Below are 19269 nucleotides of genomic sequence, written 5' to 3' on the forward strand. Positions count from 1 at the left end.
TCCATGGCGGCCATCAGCTGGGGGGTTGAGAGACGCTCTCTCCAGCCCCTCAGCTCACTGGTGGCCGCGTGGAGCGGCCCCTTAAAGGTCCCCTCCCCCTCCCTGCCTCTGCAGGAAGCTGAGGGAACGTGCAGGCTGCAGCCTGCACACGGGGCCAGCCTGCACCACCCTCAGCGACCCAGCCAGCTGCGATGGCTGCCCGGCAGCCCCCCCAGCGCCCCCAGGGGACCCCCCCCAAGGGGAGCCAGGGCAGCCAGCCCAGCCAGAGGGGCAGCCAGGCTGGCAAGCGGCAGCGGGGCCCCTCCTGGACGGAGGCCGAACTGCGGGACCTGCTGGGGCTCTGGAGCGAGGAGGAGGTGCTCCAGGTAATGGGGAGCAAGAGGTGGAACGTGGATGCGTTCGCTCGGCTGGCCGAGGGCCTGGCTACCCGGGGTCACCCTGCCCGCACTCCTGACCACGTCAGGAGTAAGGTCAAGGAGCTGTGGCAGGGTTACTCCCGGGCCCGGGATGCGGCCAGCCGATCTGGGGCCGCCCCCGTCACTTGCCCCTTTTACAGGGAGCTCAGGGACATCCTGGGCTCCCGGCACACCTCCTCCCCTCCGGCCACCCTTGACACCTCGGCTGACGAGCCCCAGCAGGCCCTGCAGATGGAGTCCGCCCCGGAGGCAAGCCCCACACCCCGGGGGCCCCCCCCCCGGAGGCCACCCCCGGGACACCGCGGCAGGAGGAGGAGGAGGAGGAGGAGGGGGGCTCCTCCTCTGCAGAATCCAGCCTGCAGATCCTCCTCCTGCCATCCCGGAGCAGCAGCAGGACCTCCGCCCCCCGGGGATCTCCGGACCGTGGGAGTGGACCGACAGGTAGGTACCCCTCTCTGGTGGACACCCCTGGGCTTGAGGGGCGGGGGTAAGAGATATGTGTCCAGGGCCCCCCACGTGCTCACATGGCCATGGCCCCAAGGACACCAGGGCCATGGCCCTCACAGCACTGCAGCCATCAGCCCCTGCCCCCCGCCCACCCTGCATGACAGTGCCATGCCCCATCCCCGGGGCAGGGGGGAGCGGAACCTCGAGGGGCCCCCGGGAGGAGGGGTGGGACACCCCGCAGCAGCAGCATGTGATGGAGTCGGGGGAGTGCCAAAGGGAGACTCAGGCTACATATGAGCAACCAGAGCCGAATAGCTCCCAGGGGCAAAGGAGGATCCTGGCGCTACAGCTGGCAGGTGACACCTCTGCCCGGAACAAACAGGAGGGAGGAGCCGAGCTGGCTTGGAATTGGGGGGAGAGGGCGGGGGCCACAGGTAGAGGCTAGGGGAAGGGAGAGCTGGCAGGCAGCCAGCCTGAGGAGGGGGAAAGCTGCATCCCAGAGGGGCCCCCCTTGGGGTCTTCTCCCCACGACGGGTTGGAAGGACTGTCTCTTCCGACAGCTGGTGCTGTCACTCCTGGCAGAAACTGGGCATCTGTGGCCTAAGAAACCTCTCCTGCTGTCGGACCCTGCGGGGTGAAGTGAGAGTCGCTCCCACCAGGGGACGGGGTGCAGGGCAGGGGGACCCCTGAACGCCATCCATCACAGCAGCATCTCCCGGGGACGTGGATGGGGAACCTGCAGCACAGGGCTGGGGGGACAAAGGCCACGGCTCGGGGCCCACACTAACGCCTGTCTCCATTCTTCTTCCCCCCCTTCTCTCCTGTGTCCTGCACCTGCACCATCAGAAGGACCGGAAGAGAGCGCTGGCGAGGCGTCAGTCGTCCCGGAGAGCCCTCCAGGACCATCGCTCCAGGGCAGCCCCTCGGCCGAGGACCGACCGGCCCCACCGCGGGCTAGACGGCGGACCCCGCACCTACAACCGCCGACGGCGACGGACCCCCAGCTGCTGGCCATCCTCAGTTGGCAGCTGGAGGTCGCAGAGCAGCACCTCCAGCTGCAGAAGCGGGCACTGGCCTGGCGCCAGGAGGCATGGGGGGCCTACATGCAGACATTTAACCGTCTGGTGGACTACCTGGCCCCCCATGCCGCGCCGGCCGAACCATCGCCCGCCCTGCCTACTCCTGCAGCCCCACCACCAGCTGCTCCGCCCATCACCGGCCCGTCCGCCGTTGCCCCGCCACCCACCCGCGAGGGCCGGAGCGCCGAGGGACCCCTGGAGCCACCTGACACTCGCCGGCCCCCATACCTTCCAGTCCAGCCCACTCCCACCCAGCCACGGACCAGGCGGCAAGTGCGGCGGGGCTCCCAGCCGGCAACGCCCAGTGCCGGGCTATAGGGGCGAGGGGCCCGGGACGTGGCCCCCCCTTGTATATAGTTGGACCCTGTTTTTTTGGTCCCCCCGTTTGCCCCGTCCCCCCCATGTAAATAGTTCTCCCCTTTATCCTCCCTGGTTTTCTTTTTATTATTTATGGCAGACAGTTGTTTCTTTGGATTGTTTTATTTTTGTACATATTGCTTTTCTTGAACGTTTGTACCTCGTTGTTTTCTGTTTGTGGTTCACATATATTTATTTACATAAAAAAAAAAATTTTGGAAAGAAAAAAAAAAGTTTCAGAAAGGAAAAAAAAAATTTACGTTCAGCCACAAGTGCGTGCTGTCATTTGTCCAGGACAAGTGGCAGGGGGACGGTGGGGTGCTCCATGGTGTGGGCGTTGGGGCAGGAGTGTGGGGGAGGAAGGGGCGGGCAGTAGGGGGCCTGGGCAGAGTTCACCCCGCGGCCTGTTCGTCGAAGTGGGCCCGCAGGGCCTCCCGGACCCGGGTCCCCTCTGGGTCCACCTGCCGACTGGGGGCAGCAGGTGGCTGGACGTGTGCCCTGGCGGCCTCCGCAGCCCAGCCCTGGAGAAAGGTCTCCCCCTTTGCTCTCGACCAAATTGTGCAGGGCGCAGCAGGCACCCACAATCAGGGGGATGTTGCTGGGGCCCGCATCCAGGTGGGTCAGGAGACATCTCCGGTGTCCCTTCAGGCGGCCAAATGAGCGCTCCACCACCTGGCGCGCACGGTTCAAGCGCTCGTTGAAGCGCTCCTGGCTAGCGGAGAGATGGCCCGTGTAGGGCTGCATGAGCCACGGCCGGAGGGGGTAGGCCGCATCTGCGATGATGCAGAAGGGCATGGTGGTGTCCCCCAGAGGGATCTCCCGCTGGGGGATGTAGGTCCCCGCCTCCAGCCGGCGGCACAGGCCCGAGTTCCGGAAAACCCGGGCGTCGTGTGTGCTGCCAGGCCAGCCCACGTAAATGTCCTGGAAATGTCCCCGGCTGTCCACCAAGGCCTGGAGGACGACAGAATGGTAGCCCTTTCGATTGAGGTATCGTCCACCACTGTGATGCGGGGCGCGGATGGGGATGTGAGTCCCATCCAGAGCCCCGAAGCAATTGGGGAAGCCCAGGGTGGCAAAGGCGGCGATGGTGGCATCTGGGTCCCCCAGCCTCACGGGCCTGTGCAGGAGCATGGCGTTGATGGCACGCACAACCTGCAGAGAAAGCACATGGGACAGCCCCAATGAGGGGTGAGCAGGGTGTGCATGGCCCTTCCCTGCCCTGCCCTGCCCTGCTCTGGCCCCCCTGCCCTGCTCTGGCCCCCCTGCCCTGGCCCCCCTGCCCTGGCCTCCCCCCGTGGGTTCGCTTACCTCCATGAAGACAGCCCCGACGGTGGCCTTGCCGACACCAAACTGCTGCCCCACGGATCGGTAGCTGTCCGGAGTGGCCAGCTTCCAGACAGCGATGCCGACCCGTTTCTGCACTGTGAGGGCACGCCGCATGGCAGTGTCCTGGTGCCTGAGTGCGGGGGTGAGCCACTGGCACAGCTCCAGGAATGTCTGCTGGGTCATCCTGAAGTTCCTGAGCCAGTGGTCGTTGTCCCACTCCCCGAGCACCAGCAGCTCCCACCAGTTGGTGCTGGTGGGGTAGCTCCACAGCCGCCGGCGTGTGAGGCGGGGGGTGGAGCGGGGTGCTGCAGGGGTAGGGGTTGAGCCCTGCTGCCCTGGGGGCATCTCCTCCCCTGGGGCAAGGAGGTGCTCAGCTGCCTCTCACATGGCATGGGTCAGGGCAAGCCCTGCTCCTGCCGGGAGGGCTGGGTGGACCTCTAGCTGCTGCTGCTGCTGCTGCTGCTGCTGCTGCTGCTGCTGCTGCTGGGGGTCCATGACTGCGGCGCCCGGGGTCTGTGTGCCTATGGCTCCTCAGACCGCGTGCTGTGCAGGCTGAGTGTGTCTGGGAGGGGCCCTTTAAGGGAGCGGCTAGCTGTTGCCCCGGAAGCGCTAGTCCGCCCTGTGACCCTGTGTGCAGCTGTGCCTGGCATCCCTATTTCGATGTGTGCTACTTGGGCGTGTAGACGTTCCCTCACAGCGCCTATTTCGATGTTGGGCTGCGCAACGTTGAAGTTGAACATCGACGTTGCCGGCCCTGGAGGACGTGTAGACGCTATTCATCAAAATAGCCTATTTCGATGTCGCCACATTGAAATAGGCTACTTCGATGTAGGCTTCACGTGTAGACGTAGCCATAGTGACCTTCATGTCACATCTGGCTTTAACTCTCGTGGATTTCAAGGAGATTATTCACAGAGTAAAATACTACTTATATGAGTGACATTGACAGAATCTGGCTTTTAATGCCTTTTAAATACATTCTAACACCTCTAAATTTAAGGGTTTTCAGTTCTGATAAAACCAGAACCATTTGTTCAGATCAAGTTCTGACTGGATCTTATTCTTTCTTTATTTAGACTAGTGAAACTCAGAAGGGAATTTTGCCCAATAAGTTTTATCATTGAAATTTGCTACATATTTTTTGTAAAACTTTAAGCCATGTAAGATCAGACTAGATTACATAAATTGTTGTCACAAGCCAAAGCTTCCTTTGGAAAATGTAGTTTTGGCAGTATTTATAGAAGGAAGTCTTTTAAAACAGTTCTTATCTTTTTGTTTCACCAGATTTGGATTTAAAGCCACAGATAAAATTTCCTGGCATCAATTTTTACAGAAATTTCAGGATCTTCTGACATATGAGAATGGACAGACAATTCCTATAAGAAAAAAACACAGGTAAGTAGGAGATTACATTTTTTTTTTGTTCAAGGTATACTTGAGCTTGATGGAAAATTATATCTACTGAAATAATTGTTGATTACAATTACTTCAAGTAACCTTTTGGGGATATTCTTATTACCCATACAAGTGTCTAAGCATATTTTTGAATCCTGCTAAGCTCTTGGCCTTAATAAATTTCCATTTTCTCCCTACTCTGAAGACTAAGAAGAGGAGAGATAAAAACATTGTATCAACCATGTTTTCCTGTTGTAGAGTAAACCCAATCGGAGGAATGGATGAAGCTTTCTCAAGTGATAGGATCCTTCAAAAGCTGCGCAGACACATCCAAAGTGCATATCCATCACTGAAGCAGGCCTTTCTTATGATTGATACAGTAAGGGACATCCTTTCTAAACCTTCCAATGCTGAAATTCTGTGGACAAGTTAACACATTTACAGACTGATGGGGCTTTTAACCTCTCAAGCTACCTCTTGGCAAATTCCCAGCCACCTCTCAGACCCGAACCCCCACCAGCCAAGCAAGTTTTCTCATTTCCAAACCCTCTCCCAAGTATCCTGTCCCTGTCCCAAAATCCAGTGCTTGCAGGTAATGCTGCCTTCCCTTGCCTTCTGTCCTCCATACTAATAAAAGAAGTTGTGACCATTTACACCCATAGCAAGTGCTGGAACAAATATGATTCTCCCATACTCAATCCCTGACCCTACTGCCACTTCCTTCCCCTTGCTACCCTCTGGTCAGTGGTGACTGTTGAAGCGGGGCACAAGAGGGCACTCTCCCTGTGACTGTCCCCCAGCTGACTACTGCCCATGCCATCCCTAACCCAGAGGAGGGTCCTCTTCTTTCCACCCCACCCCACCCCCACTCCACCTCAAGCCCTGCCCCTGCTCCACCCCCTCCTCACTTCTGCTTCACTCCCTCCCTGCCTCTTCCTGCCCCAACCCCGTACTCCACCTTTCCTACAGCCGCCTGCCCTGAGCAGTGTGGCTTGGAGGACTAGAGGGAGGCCTGGTGCTGGCAGCAGGGATTCCCCCTTCACTGGCAGCAAAAGGAAGTGTAGTGACCCAGTCCTAGCCCAGCGCGCTTGTTGCTCTGCTTCCTGCTGCTAGGGAGTGTGGGGAGTGGTTCCACACCGTCTCCCAGGCTCCCTCCCAGAGCCAAGGCCGGGAGGGGAGAGGGCTGGGGGACAGTCACTCCGCTTCCTGATACTAGTGAGTATGGGGAGGCCTTACTCCTGCTGCAGGCACCAGGTCCCATGCTAATCCTCTGAGCCACATCACTGGGAGACAGGGTGCGGGGACAGGGGTAGAAGCACCCGTCTGCACTCACCAGCCGTGGGAAGTGGAACAATGTGCCTTGGAGCCAGGGAGTGGAGTGGGTGGGGGCTGGGTTGCTCTGCTTCCCACTGTCAGTGCCATGCACCCGGTAGTTCCCCAGGCTACCATGGGCTACACAGGGCCTTCCAAAGTGCAGGGCTGAGGGTGGTTGGATGAACCATCCTATTGACAGGATGCCTCTATCTGCCAGTTTCTTGTTCCTCCCACTCCCCAGCCTTTGGGTAGGCACATGATCTCTGCCTCTGGTCATGAGTCTGACTTCGCCTTTCCCCAGCGCCTCAGAATCCATCCTTACAGTGTGCCAGGCAGCACAGCTATGAAAGCATGCCAAGGAATGCACGCTATGGAGATACAAGGGCATGTTCCCACCAGTGGAGAGAACTGCCACTCCCCTCTTGCTACCCTCTGGTCAGTGGTGACTGCTGAGGAGGGATGTAAGGGAGACACAATCTGCTTCCTAGTCTGCTCTGGGGGGCGGTGTACCACAACAATGTGCTGCCTCATACACAGGGCTCATGCCAAAGCTATAATTTGTCTCTAAATAAGTAGGGAAAATATAGAGTAATACGTTATAAGGCATATTTTTATTTCTTCTTCGAGTGTCCCCGTGGGTGCTCCACAATAGGTGACAGCTTGGCCGGCGCCGCAGATCGGATCTTCCAAGCAGTTTCTGCCGGACCGCGCATGCGCCAGCGCGCGCCGCTCCCTGGCGCACTCCTGGCCATGTGCGCGATCCGGTCCCCGCCAGTTCCTCTCAACCGCCGTCGGCTGCAGACGGAATCCGACTAGGCTAAAGCCACATAGCGTATTCAACGACTTTAATTGTTTTCTCTTTAAAGTTTTCAGTTATTTAGGCTACCATAAGTAGCCGGTTGTTATTTTGTGAAAAAAAAACAAACAAACAAACAACAAACAAGCTACGGAGGGACAGCTCAAGCCAGTCCCAGTAACAAGCGCCAGAGGCCGGGAGCTAGGGCCATCAGCCCTCCTGCTGAGGCAGGCCATCGGACGGGGAAACAGCACAAAGAGGGTGCTAAGTACCCATAAACAAACTCAAAGACTCACCAACAATGTCCTCCTCAGGCTTTAAAAAATGTGAGTCCTGCCGAGAGGCGATGCCAGTGTCCGATGGGCACAGTCTCTGCATAAGGTGCCTGGGGGAGTCCCATGTGGCACAAAAATGCGCCTTCTGTGCAAAATTAACAACAAGAGCACGGAGAGACAGGGAGATGAGGATTAAACTGCTGCTTCTTGACAAGGCCCTCCAGCCAGACGTGCCGGAGCGGCCGCAGCAGGAGGGACCCTCCGGGGCCCTTAGAAGAAAAGCTGCCTCCCTCACTCCATCAGCGCAAAAACGGAGGAGAGTTTCTCCAACCCGATCCCTGCCGGCAGCAACGGTGAGCGGGACGGGAGGAGCAAGCAGCCCCCAGCCGCAGCAACAGCTGATCGGCGGCGGCACGGAGAGCCACGTGGAAGCGGCTCAGCCTCCGATGATCAGCCAGCCGCCCCGCACCGCAGGCAGGGCGGCGGCTAAGCAAGCGCCGGTACTGGCGGCACCGCAGGCGGCGGCACCGACCCCCGGGGAACCGGCGGTGCAGAGCGCGCAGGCACGTAGCCTGCAGGCACAGAAGCACTCCGCACGTGCGGCACCGCCTTCGAGCGTGCCTAGCACGGTGCCGACGGGGCCGGGATCCCCCGCCCATCAGGGGGCGGAGTTACCTCCCTTAGGGAGGGGAAAGGCTGCACACAAGAGGAGGCACTGCAGCCCCTCTCCAGACAGGGCTGTGGAGCTCTTTTCTCACAGCCCTCCGCTCATGTTGCAGACTCCAAAAAGAAGGCAGGGGTCCCCCCTAGCCTACCCGGAGCCCCCTTCTCCTTTCCTGCAATCAGCCTCCCCATGGCTGGCACCACCCTCACCCTTCCTGGGATTTGAAACGCTGGACTATTATGCAAAATCGCTCTCTCCAGTGTCTCGACGATCCCCCTCTCCCAGACACAGAGGGTACGTGCAAAGGGAATGGTCAAGGTCACCTTCCCAGGAACAGTGCCTATACTGCCATGGTCGTCCCTACCACGCGGGGCATGGACACCATCGGCAATCTACCAGGGAAAGATCCCCACATACTACCTCGTGCCCCCGAGGGCAATCGCGATCGGGGACAGAGACTCAAACGTCCCAGGGGGGACTGGCCGTAGACCCACGAGATTTTCCCTCGCATACCTCCAGCGAGAGGGCGCACCATCACCATCAAGAACCGGAAGGGTCCAAAGAAATGTACCCCAGCGGTTCCTCGTTTTCCTCCCCGGATGAGGCCACGGCCTTAGGGGACGTCCATCCTAAGGACGATCTCAAACAGTTTCAGGAGCTGTTTAAGAGGGTAGCTTTCACGCAAGGCATCCAGACAGCACAAGTGCAAGAGAAACATCATAAGCTCCTTAAAAATTTGAGCTCCCCGGCCTCCTCCAGAGTAGCAATACCGCTTGATGAAGCGATCTTGGAGTCCGCCACTACCATATGGCAGACCCCTGCAACTATTCCGCCTGTTCAAAAGAGAGCGGATAAGAAATACTTCGTGCCGGCGAAGGGCATGGAGTTCTTGTTTAGCCACCCCCAGCCAAACTCCTTGGTGGTGGAGTCCTCGCAACAAAGACTAAAAACATCTCAATTTAAAACAGGGGGAACGGACAGAGATGCCAAGAAGCTAGAGCTGTTCGGCAGAAAGGTCTACTCCTCCTCCACCTTAACGTTGCGCATGGCAAATTACGCAGCGCACTTGGCGAACCATAATTTCGACAACTATGCCAGATTAACTTCCCTCATGGACTCACTTCCAGAGGACAAAAAGCCGGTCCTCAAGGCCATAGTGCAAGAGGGCTACGCGGCTGCGAGGATGGAAGTTCAGATTGCTTTGGACGTTGCGGACACGGCAGCACGTTCCACAGCAACTGCAGTGGTGATGCGACGGGAGTCCTGGCTCCAGACCTCGGGTATACCGAGAGATCTGCAAGCGAAGATAGTCGACCTTCCCTTCGACTTGCAGAAGCTGTTTGCTGAATCAACTGACTCGGTCCTTCATTCCAGTAAAGATTCAAGAGCCACACTCAGGACCCTGGGGATTTACACCCCTCCATACTCAAAGAAAAGGTACTACCCACAGCAAAGGCGGTACCAGTACCAGCAACAGCGCCCCCAGTATCACAGGGGTTACGAGCAAGGGCGGCATCAGCAGCACCAGCAGTACAGAACCCCCAGGCGACGCTCACAACAGGGCCGTCCGTCCTCGGGGCGGGGCCAAAGGCCACAAGTTTGACATACAGATCCAGGGCTGCGCCATCACCACCATTGCACAAGATCATCCGAAACGGCTTTTTCACCATCGCCTCCGACCATTCTACGACCAGTGGCAAAGGATCACCACAGACAAATGGGTGCTGGAGATCATAGCCACGGGGTACGCCATCCCCTTCCAGTCGCTCCCGCCGCCGCGACCCCCGCCCAAGCCCCACCCTCAGGAGGCCTCCCATGTAGCCAGGCTCAGGCAGGAGGTGGCCCACCTCGAGTTCTTAGGGGCGGTGGAGAAGGTGCCAGAGCAACTGCAAGGGAAAGGGTTCTACTCTCGGTATTTCCTGACGGAGAAAAAGACAGGAGGCTGGAGGCCCATCTTAGACCTTCGTGGCCTCAACAGGTATCTACGCAAGCAACGTTTTCAGATGATCACGATTGCCTCCATCCTTACAGCACTGGACGATGGAGACTGGTTCGCAGCCCTCGATCTACAAGACGCGTACTTCCACATAACCATCCATCCGGCTCACCGGCGTTTTCTCCGGTTCATGGTGGGCAACGAACACTTCCAATACAAGGTCCTACCGTTTGGCCTTTCCTCGGCCCCCAGAGTCTTCACCAAGACCTTGGCAGTGGTGTCAGCCTACCTGCACAGACAGGGGGTGTTTATCTTCCCGTATCTGGACGACTGCCTGCTCAAAGGGACCTCGAAAAGGGAGGTCCTCCGCATGATACGCGTCACAGCAAACACGTTCTCCTCACTTGGCCCGGTTATCAATCTGGCAAAATCAAAGATAGACCCCTCACAGGACATAGAGTTCATAGGGGCTCGCATAAACTCGGTCTCGGCGAGAGTATACCTACCAGAGGCTCGCTTTCGAGCCATCGGTTCCCTCGTGCAGGTCATCACCTTCAGCCCTACAGTGCCGGTCTTGACGTGCTTGCAGCTGCTGGGCCACATGGCAGCGGCGACGTTTGTGGTACAGAACGCCAGGTTGCACATGCGCAGCATGCAACACTGGCTGGCAAGTGTATACAAGCCGGCAGTACACACCGTTCACAGGGTGGTGTCGCCCTCACCTGGGGTGCGCGAATCCCTGCAATGGTAGGTAAACCCCGGGAACTTGCTAACAGGGGTACCCTTCCATCAGCCGCAAATATCGGTTTTCCTCACTACGGATGCCTCCCTCATAGAGTGGGGAGCGCACATGGGCGAAGAGGTGGCTCAAGGACTGTGGTCACCCACGGAACAGTCTCTACATATCAATGTTCTAGAGCTCAGAGCAGTGTTCAATGCCTGCAAACACTTTCGAGACCGTATACGAGGCAAAGTCGTCGGGATCAGTACGGACAATACCTCCACCATGTTTTACATAAACAGGCAAGGAGGAGCTCGATCCCGTACCTTATGCGCGGAAGCAATCCGCCTATGGAACTGGTGCATCGCCCACGATATAATCCTGAGAGCCTCATACTTGCCGGGCGCGCACAACGTGAAGGCAGACCAGTTGAGCAGGCGTTTTGCGCTCACCCACGAGTGGCAGATCCGTCCCGATCTACTACGGCCGATTTTCCACGCATGGGGGTTTCCCCAAATAGATCTGTTTGCCACTCAGCACAACAAACAGTGCCCACGATTCTCCTCCAGAGCAGGGCTGGGCCGGGGGTCCCTGGGGGACGCGTTCGCGATCCCGTGGGGGGGCCCCCTGCTTTACGCGTTTCCCCCCGCAGTGCTGATCCACAAGGTTCTGCAAAAAGCCAGGAGAGAAAAGGCTCGGATGATCCTGATAGTCCCAACGTGGGATCGCCAACAATGGTTCCCCCTACTCCTGCGCATGTCGGACCGCCCACCGATGCCTCTTCCGGTGGCGCCGGATCTGCTCACGCAAGCCCAGGGGTCCATAGTGCATCCGCACCCCCAAAGCCTGCGACTGCAAGCGTGGCTAATCCATGGCTCAGCTCCCTAGAGAGCACATGCACAGTGGAAGTACAGCAAGTCCTAGAAAGTAGCAGGAGGACTTCCACTAGGAAAACCTACAAACAAAAATGGACTCGCTTCATGGCTTGGTGTTCTACCAAGCAGCTGGCCCCCCTTTCGGTGCCTATACCTACAATTCTAGAGTATTTACTGGACCTCAAGAGAGCAGGACTCTCGCTATCCTCGTTAAAGGTCCACCTTGCCGCCATCTCGGCGTTCAGACATGAGGATGGGGGGCACACGGTGTTCGCCCACCCTATGGTTACCAGGTTCCTCAAAGGGTTGGTAAACCTCTACCCCCCTCGGAAACCGATTCCACCCTCGTGGAGCTTGGACCTGGTGCTTACCACACTCATGGGACCACCGTTCGAGCCCTTGGCCACGGTTCCCCTTCGCCTCCTTACAATAAAGACGACCTTTCTTCTTGCAATTACGTCGGCTCGTCGGGTGAGCGAGCTTGCGGCAGTCATGGCAACGCCACCCTGCACTGTCTTTTCCAAGGAGGCGGTAACCATACGGCTGCATCCAGCCTTTGTTCCCAAAGTTTCTTCCGAGTTTCACATCAATGAACCTATTGTTCTACCCTCGTTTTATCCAAAGCCTCATACCTCCAGCGAAGAGGCGCGCCTACACCTCCTGGACGTGAGGAGGGCGCTAGCCTTCTACGTAGACAGGACCAAGTCCTTCCGGAAAACGGATAGACTCCTAGTCTCCCTCGCTCCCAAATCAAAAGGAGAAGGTCTCTCATCGCAGAGAATTTCAAAGCACATTGTATCCTGCATAAAAATGTGCTACGAGCTCAAAAAGACTCCTTTGTCGGCCACTCCCAGGGCTCATTCCACCAGGGCGGTGGCAGCATCAACAGCCTTTTTCAAGGGCGTTGCATTGAAAGACATTTGCAGAGCGGCGACCTGGTCATCCTACGACACCTTCGCCAAACATTACGCCCTTCACAGGGTATTCCAAGAGGATACCCGTCTCTCCGCAGCGGTCCTCTCGGGGACCAGCTGCACTTAATCCGATTACCCACCACCTATCTTGGGTTACTGCTGGGTAGTCACCTATTGTGGAGCACCCACGGGGACACTCGAAGAAGAAAGAGAAGTTACTCACCGTAGTAACGGTGGTTCTTCGAGATGTGTCCCCGTGGGTGCTCCACTTCCCGCCCATCCTCCCCGCTTCGGATCTCTGTTAGTGTTTTGCAGGGGCACCCGAGGCGGTTGGTCGAGGAACTGGCGGGGACCGGATCACGCACATGGCCAGGAGCGCGCCAGGGAGCGGCGCGCGCCGGCGCATGCGCGGTCCAGCAGAAACTGCTTGGAAGATCCGATCTGCGGCGCTGGCCAAGCCGTCACCTATTGTGGAGCACCCACGGGGACACATCTCGAAGAACCACCGTTACTACGGTGAGTAACTTCTCTTTCTCTGTTCATGCAGTCAAGGACTAAATTAGCCCTATTGGCCACATCATCATACCAGGAGCTCACGTTCAGCTGATTATACACCATGATTCTCAAGTCTTTTTCACAGTCACTGTTTCCCAAGATATGGTCCCCCATCTTTTATGTGTGGGCTGCTTTTTTTGTTCCTGCAAGCATGATTTTACATTTTGCTATATTGAAACACATTGTTTGTTTGTGCCCAGTTTAACAAGTGATTCAGATCACTGCATATCAGTAATTTACCTTTCCCCCAATCTTCATGTCATCTACAAACTTATCAGTGATGATTTTGTTTTCTTCTAGGTGTCTGATAAAAATACTATATAACTTAGGGCCAACAACCAATTCCTTGCAGGACCCTACTAGAAACACAGTGATTACCCATTTATACTTACTTTATGAACATGTTAGCCAATTTTTAATCCAATTAATATGTCATATTAAATGTTGTATCTTTCTAGTCTCTTAATCAAAATGTCATAAACTAGAAATCAAATTCACTTGACAAGATCTATTTTTTCCAAAAATCTATCTTGATTGGCATTAATTATATCACTTTACTTTAATTCTTTATTAATCAAGTCCCATATGTAGGAGGGGAATATTACATACATGAGGCTAAGTAGTCCCCTTCCCCATGAAAAGCCACAGGTGAGAAAGTTGGTTTTTTAAGTTTTTAAGTATAATTCATTTTTTGATATTTGGGGATGGAAACAGTACACTTACTCCATTTACTCTATATCATTTTAGGCTCAGTTGAGTTGGTAATATTTTATTGGGTTATTCTTTTTTCAACTTGTAAACATACATGCAACTAAATTCCACAATTTGTAGGAAATTTCTGTATTTAGAACAGTTTTAGTATGTGGTTGTTCTGTTTTTGTTAATCTCCACAGAGTTAATGTTAGCTTCTAGTACTTATGGTACATCATGTCCCAGTTGCTTAAAGCAACTCCATTCCAGGCCTTCCTGAGTTGCATGTTGCTGCATTTCCTGTTGAGTAGATAAATTTAGAAATTCAATCTGGGAGCTTTCGTGAGCATTACTTTTATTTGTAAAACTGGGCAAGCAGTGCCTGCCAAGTGTAGATGTCTTCTCAGTGAAGTCCCCTGAAGACCTCCAGGCCCAAGAAAAGACACTATAGCATTTTCTAGGTACCCATGAAACCTGACAATATGTGGAATTTATAAATATTTCCAAGTGCTCTTGAAGTTGTCATAGGTTCAAAAGAGGTGTAGTTGGCTCCAAAATTACACCATGACCCTGCAACGATTTGTGCACATGGTTACTATTATGTACATGAGAAGTCCCATTGATTTTGATTTTGACTGTCATTGACATTAAAGACAGGCATAAATGTTTGTAGGCTCAAATTCTATACCAAACCATTCTGGAAGATGTTTAAAAGAAGTTTAGAAAATTTCACAAATGCCACTTCTCAATTTTCTCAAGTGCCTTGTCCAACCATTCCCAAACTTAAATAAATAAATATCCCTCGGACACATGACTTCACATGAGAAATTATAGGCAGAATATTGCATTTTGGTGAAGTGAGGGAAGGGATCATCAAAAGTCAGTATGATATTGTAAAGTAAGCTAGAACCTCAACTACCTAGTCATTATCACAGCTCATGCTATACAATATAAATAGAAAATGTGGAACTTGTAAAACATTTTTTCTACATATACACTACAGCAGTCTTTCAAAAGAAGCTCTTCTGGAAGATCTCTTCCAAGAAGAATTCTTTTGAAGGAGCATGTCCACACACAAAAAAGAGGATTAAAAAATCAATTTACTCTTTCTACAGCTTGTGTCCACACAGCCCTGCTCTTTCGAAAGAATGAGCAAGGAATCAAAGAATCCGGTGCCACGAAGACCAGTCTTTTGGAAAAAGGGCCTGTGGAGCATCTGCACATGCTTTTTTTTTTTTTTTTGAAAGAAGCCTTTGAAAGAAGGCACTCTTCCTGATCTGGGAGCAGAACAGGGCTTCTGGAACAAGAGCCACATTCTTTTGTTTTGAATCAAAAGAGCACATTTTGTGTTTAGACAATGCATGTGTTCTTTAGAAAAAGGGCCAGATTTTCCAAAAGAACTTCCTGATATAGACGCAGCCTACTTGTTTGGGGCATATAATCTGATAGATTTATGATGTCAGACCTATGAGATTGACCAAGATCACTCCATTGTATTACTCACTTTATTTGCAGCAATATTTTAATCTGATTTTTTAACAGAATTTGGGAATGCTTTTTATGTCTAGCCTTACAATGAATGTGCTCTTAATAAAGACCTGTCAGTCTAGTCTTACCAATTCTATGACTTTCATGTTGAACTGAACTATGTTAAAAAAGCATTCTTGTCATTTTTGATGGAATGTCATGATATAGACAATCCATACACTCGGCTGTGTGATCATCCCTTTAGTGGACAGATGGAATTTTTTATTACTTTAATTTGCTACAGATTGCTCTTCTTAAATTGTAGATTCTATATTTTTGGATTGGATGAACAAATAATAAACTGAAAAAATTAAAGCTTTCAGTCTGGTTGACACAAGCAAAATGAGCACTGGGCATATCTTCAGAAGTACTGCTGGCATTTTTTATTACACATTTTTATGTAGCTGATATATCACAATTCTGTTCTAATACAATTACATAAAACTTACTCTTACCCATTCTGCAGTGTAAGTTACACACCCCCATACGTTTGTGTGTGTGTATATACACCCATATTCACCACAAGAGAAAGAATTCTTCCAACAAGTTACAGAAGGAGAGAGTTTAGTTTCATACATTACAGTAGGTAGTAATAACACACTCCAGCTTTGCAGTTTGATTCACCAAAGCATTTGAGCACACATTTAAATCCCACTGAACTCAAACAGAGGCTTATGTGTTTTATTGTACTGGTCATTAATAAATAGAATAATTTATACAGATATCAATGTTTGAGACAACAGAAGGAGAACTCTGGCTGCAGGAGGAACAGATTCATCCTTAACATCCCAAACTGTTATATATGCAGAGATACACACAGATTCTCATCTGATGTAGATCATTGTAGCCTGAGTGAGGTCATTGGAACTATGCTGATTTATACCTGGTGACAATCTAGCTCATAAAAAACATTTCAGAAATTGTAGGTGTCAAAAAATTATCAAAAAGTTCACTGATTGAAGGCTAATACTATATATATATATGTATATATATATATATATATATATATATTATCAAAGCAATGAGGAAAAAAAACCAAAACCCAAGTTATTTTAACCACAGTATGGCTGTGTCTACATTAGCAAGTTCTTTCGGAAAATCTGTCCCTTTTTCAGAAGAGTACATGGAGCGTCTACACACAAAATGCACTCCTTCGATCCAGAATCAAAACAATGTGGCTCTTCTTCCGGAAGCCTTCTTCCGCTCTTGGATCAGGAAGAGTGCCTTCTTTCCAAAGAACAGTCCTCATGGTGCTGGATTTTTCGATCCCTGGCCCATCCTTTCAAAAGATATGGGGCTGTGTGGATGCTGTCTATCAAAAGAGCATATCGCTCTTTGAATACCATTTTTTGTGTGTAGATGTGATCTTTTGAAAGAAGTTTTTTCAGAAGAGACCTTCCTGAGGAACTTCTGAAAGATCAGTGTACTGTAGTTGGAACCTATATGTTTATGCTTAATGGAGAAGATACTCCCACTTACATGGTACAGATTTTTGTTTAAAATAGAACTAATTTTTGTAGCTCCTGTACCAGATTTCTTCACTCATTCACTGAGTTAGATACATTATTAAGTTTCTTTTCCATATGATTTAATGCACTGGCAATAGTCTCTAAAGAAAAGTCAGATGGCAGAAAAGCGGTTTCAGAAGACCATTATCTTTTGATTACAAAACTTCAAAGTGTTTCTCAAACTAGCTGATGAAGTAAATAATTGCTCATCCTGTATATTATTACTGCCACCATGGATCCCTATAGGAGACTAAAGGGAAAAAGAATTTTTCTTAGGGTGAGGTTTATGAACAGCAAAATATTTGTCTAGTGCTTAGCCAGGAATGAACCACTAGAGAAACTGTTTGCCATTATTTTTTTCTTTTATTGTTCCCAGGCATTTATTCTTTGCATTTCTTCTTTTTTCCACAAGTTTTAAGGGAAGCAAAATAAAAAAAATTAAAGTCCAAGCAAAAACATAAAAGTCTAAAATCTTAGTACACTATAATAAAAAAACAGGCTAACCTCAGTTTAAAACTCTCCCTCAGACCTTATGAAGATGATATATCATGGGGTCTGCAACAAAAATCATGCCTTCCCTGTAACAATACGTAAATACTTGGTACGATTGTATAAGCCCATCCAATGCTCATTGCATAAAATGCTTTAAAAAGTGCACATTTACATAATAGTGTGACAGAGTGCCACATTTTGGGACTTCATATGGAAATGCAGTTATTTCAGCTGAGTCAGTCATTGCCGGATTCACTAGTTCCTCTTAGTTCCAAGCCAGGAATATGAAAAGCATTACTCTCTAAGTCAGAGGGACCTAAGTGCAAAAGACAGAGACATCCAGTAGGAAAAAATCCTAAGAAAAGGTAAGATGAAGAAAAAAAGCTTAGATTGGAGTTTGTATTTTATTGTTCTGTTATTAAGAATCATATAATATAATATAATATAATATAATATAATATAATATATTCACCCCCGAATAGGGGATGAATTTTAGATTTTTAGATGCTAAGCCAGGGCATATATGTATATGTATGTTCTGCATAGACAGAAGTGTGGAAATCCATTCCAGTGACAAATAGCATTTAAAGGACTTCCCTTCTTCATCAAGGCTATGGAAAGGGCCAATATCAGTGGCAAATCACTGTTGAGCAATACCTTTTTTTAGTGTGGTTATGCTGCAGCCTAAATCATCGATTTAATTTCTGAAGAAAGGTGCTTAACAGTCCTGGAGACTAAAAACTGTTGCCTGTTTCTCCTAAGAATGGGTCCAGGACAGGCAGCTGTACTGTAAGCTCTCTAGTGCTGTTCCACCAACATACCACAAACCTGAACTTAGGGTACAACTTCGGATAGTTCAATTTCTATAATTGTGGTCCCTCTGCTGTCACTGCCAACAAGGGCTGCAGTTGTGGTGTTTCCTCTTGTCCATTGACAGCTGGATTCGGGCCACCAGATTCACAATGTGTAAACTGGTCATTCTCAACCCATAAATTGTGGGCTGCTTGCAGCCCAGGGAACACACAACTGCAGCTCATGTGACATATTCAGGGCCATGCTGACAGCATATATATTTTGTAGATACATTCTACATAACAGAAAAGAGAGCTGCCTATGTGGCCCACAGTGGTAAATAGATTGTTTTCTGCTGATTCGATAATCAAAACGCTAACCGATAATAAAAGTTTTTGGTCACTTTGAGTAGTGTGACATAGAGATTCAGAACAGTGTTTTAAAATAGACATTGTCTTTCAGTAAATTTATTCACTCTCTTTCACACACACATGAATATATATTTTAGAAACAAGATGGAAAGATCACAAGAAATGAGCTCCGTCGCATTTTGGATTGCATACTGTTTCAAATAAGTGACAGGGACTTCCAAGACCTAATCATGACAATGGATCCAGAACAGACTGGGTACCTCAGCTACCACACATTTTTAGACTTGTTTGAAGAAAAGGAATCTCTAGTAAGTATTTAGCAATACTTTTCTGAGGATTTTCTTTTTTATAATGTTTATAGCAAAGTGTCAGGACAATTATTAAAAAAACTCTAAGCTCTGAACTGTCTTCATCTATGTTAGTGAATGGATATGATTTTCAGCAGTGTAAAACTCCTATGTAATCCACACTCTTGGATACTTTTGCCACTAAAGAATGGGTTGAGAACCCATTTCAGTGATTTCGTATTTCTGGAAACTCCCTCTGGAATGTAATTGCAAGTTCATATACATGTGTGTAGCAGTTGTGGGACAGAAGTATCACATTTCAGCTTTCTATCGTTGAAATTGTTTTTCAGATATTTTGCAGAAGAGCTCTATTATAGTTGATAATAACAGTTTCTGAGATATACAATGCCCATTGATTACATGTTTTCATGAGTCCAACTTGGAAATTATTGGCATTTTGTCTATTAATGTCTTCCTTTAGAACCACTACCCTATATATAGTGAGGTTATGTGCTGTAACTTTTGACCGAAA

At 50.8% G+C, this 19269-nt stretch overlaps 1 protein-coding gene across 1 annotated transcript in view; it reads left to right on the forward strand.

Annotated features, from left to right (window-relative positions):
* EFCAB6 (EF-hand calcium binding domain 6) overlaps positions 1-19269 on the forward strand; it is a 193973-nt gene that overhangs the window by 78636 nt on the left and 96068 nt on the right. The window contains 3 exon segments of the mRNA XM_074983707.1: positions 4910-5020; positions 5279-5399; positions 18588-18758. Of these exon segments, the coding sequence (XP_074839808.1) occupies positions 4910-5020; positions 5279-5399; positions 18588-18758 (403 nt within the window).

Source organism: Carettochelys insculpta, chromosome 1 (genome assembly GCF_033958435.1).
Source record: "Carettochelys insculpta isolate YL-2023 chromosome 1, ASM3395843v1, whole genome shotgun sequence".
In the NCBI taxonomy this organism is placed as follows: domain Eukaryota; kingdom Metazoa; phylum Chordata; order Testudines; family Carettochelyidae; genus Carettochelys; species Carettochelys insculpta.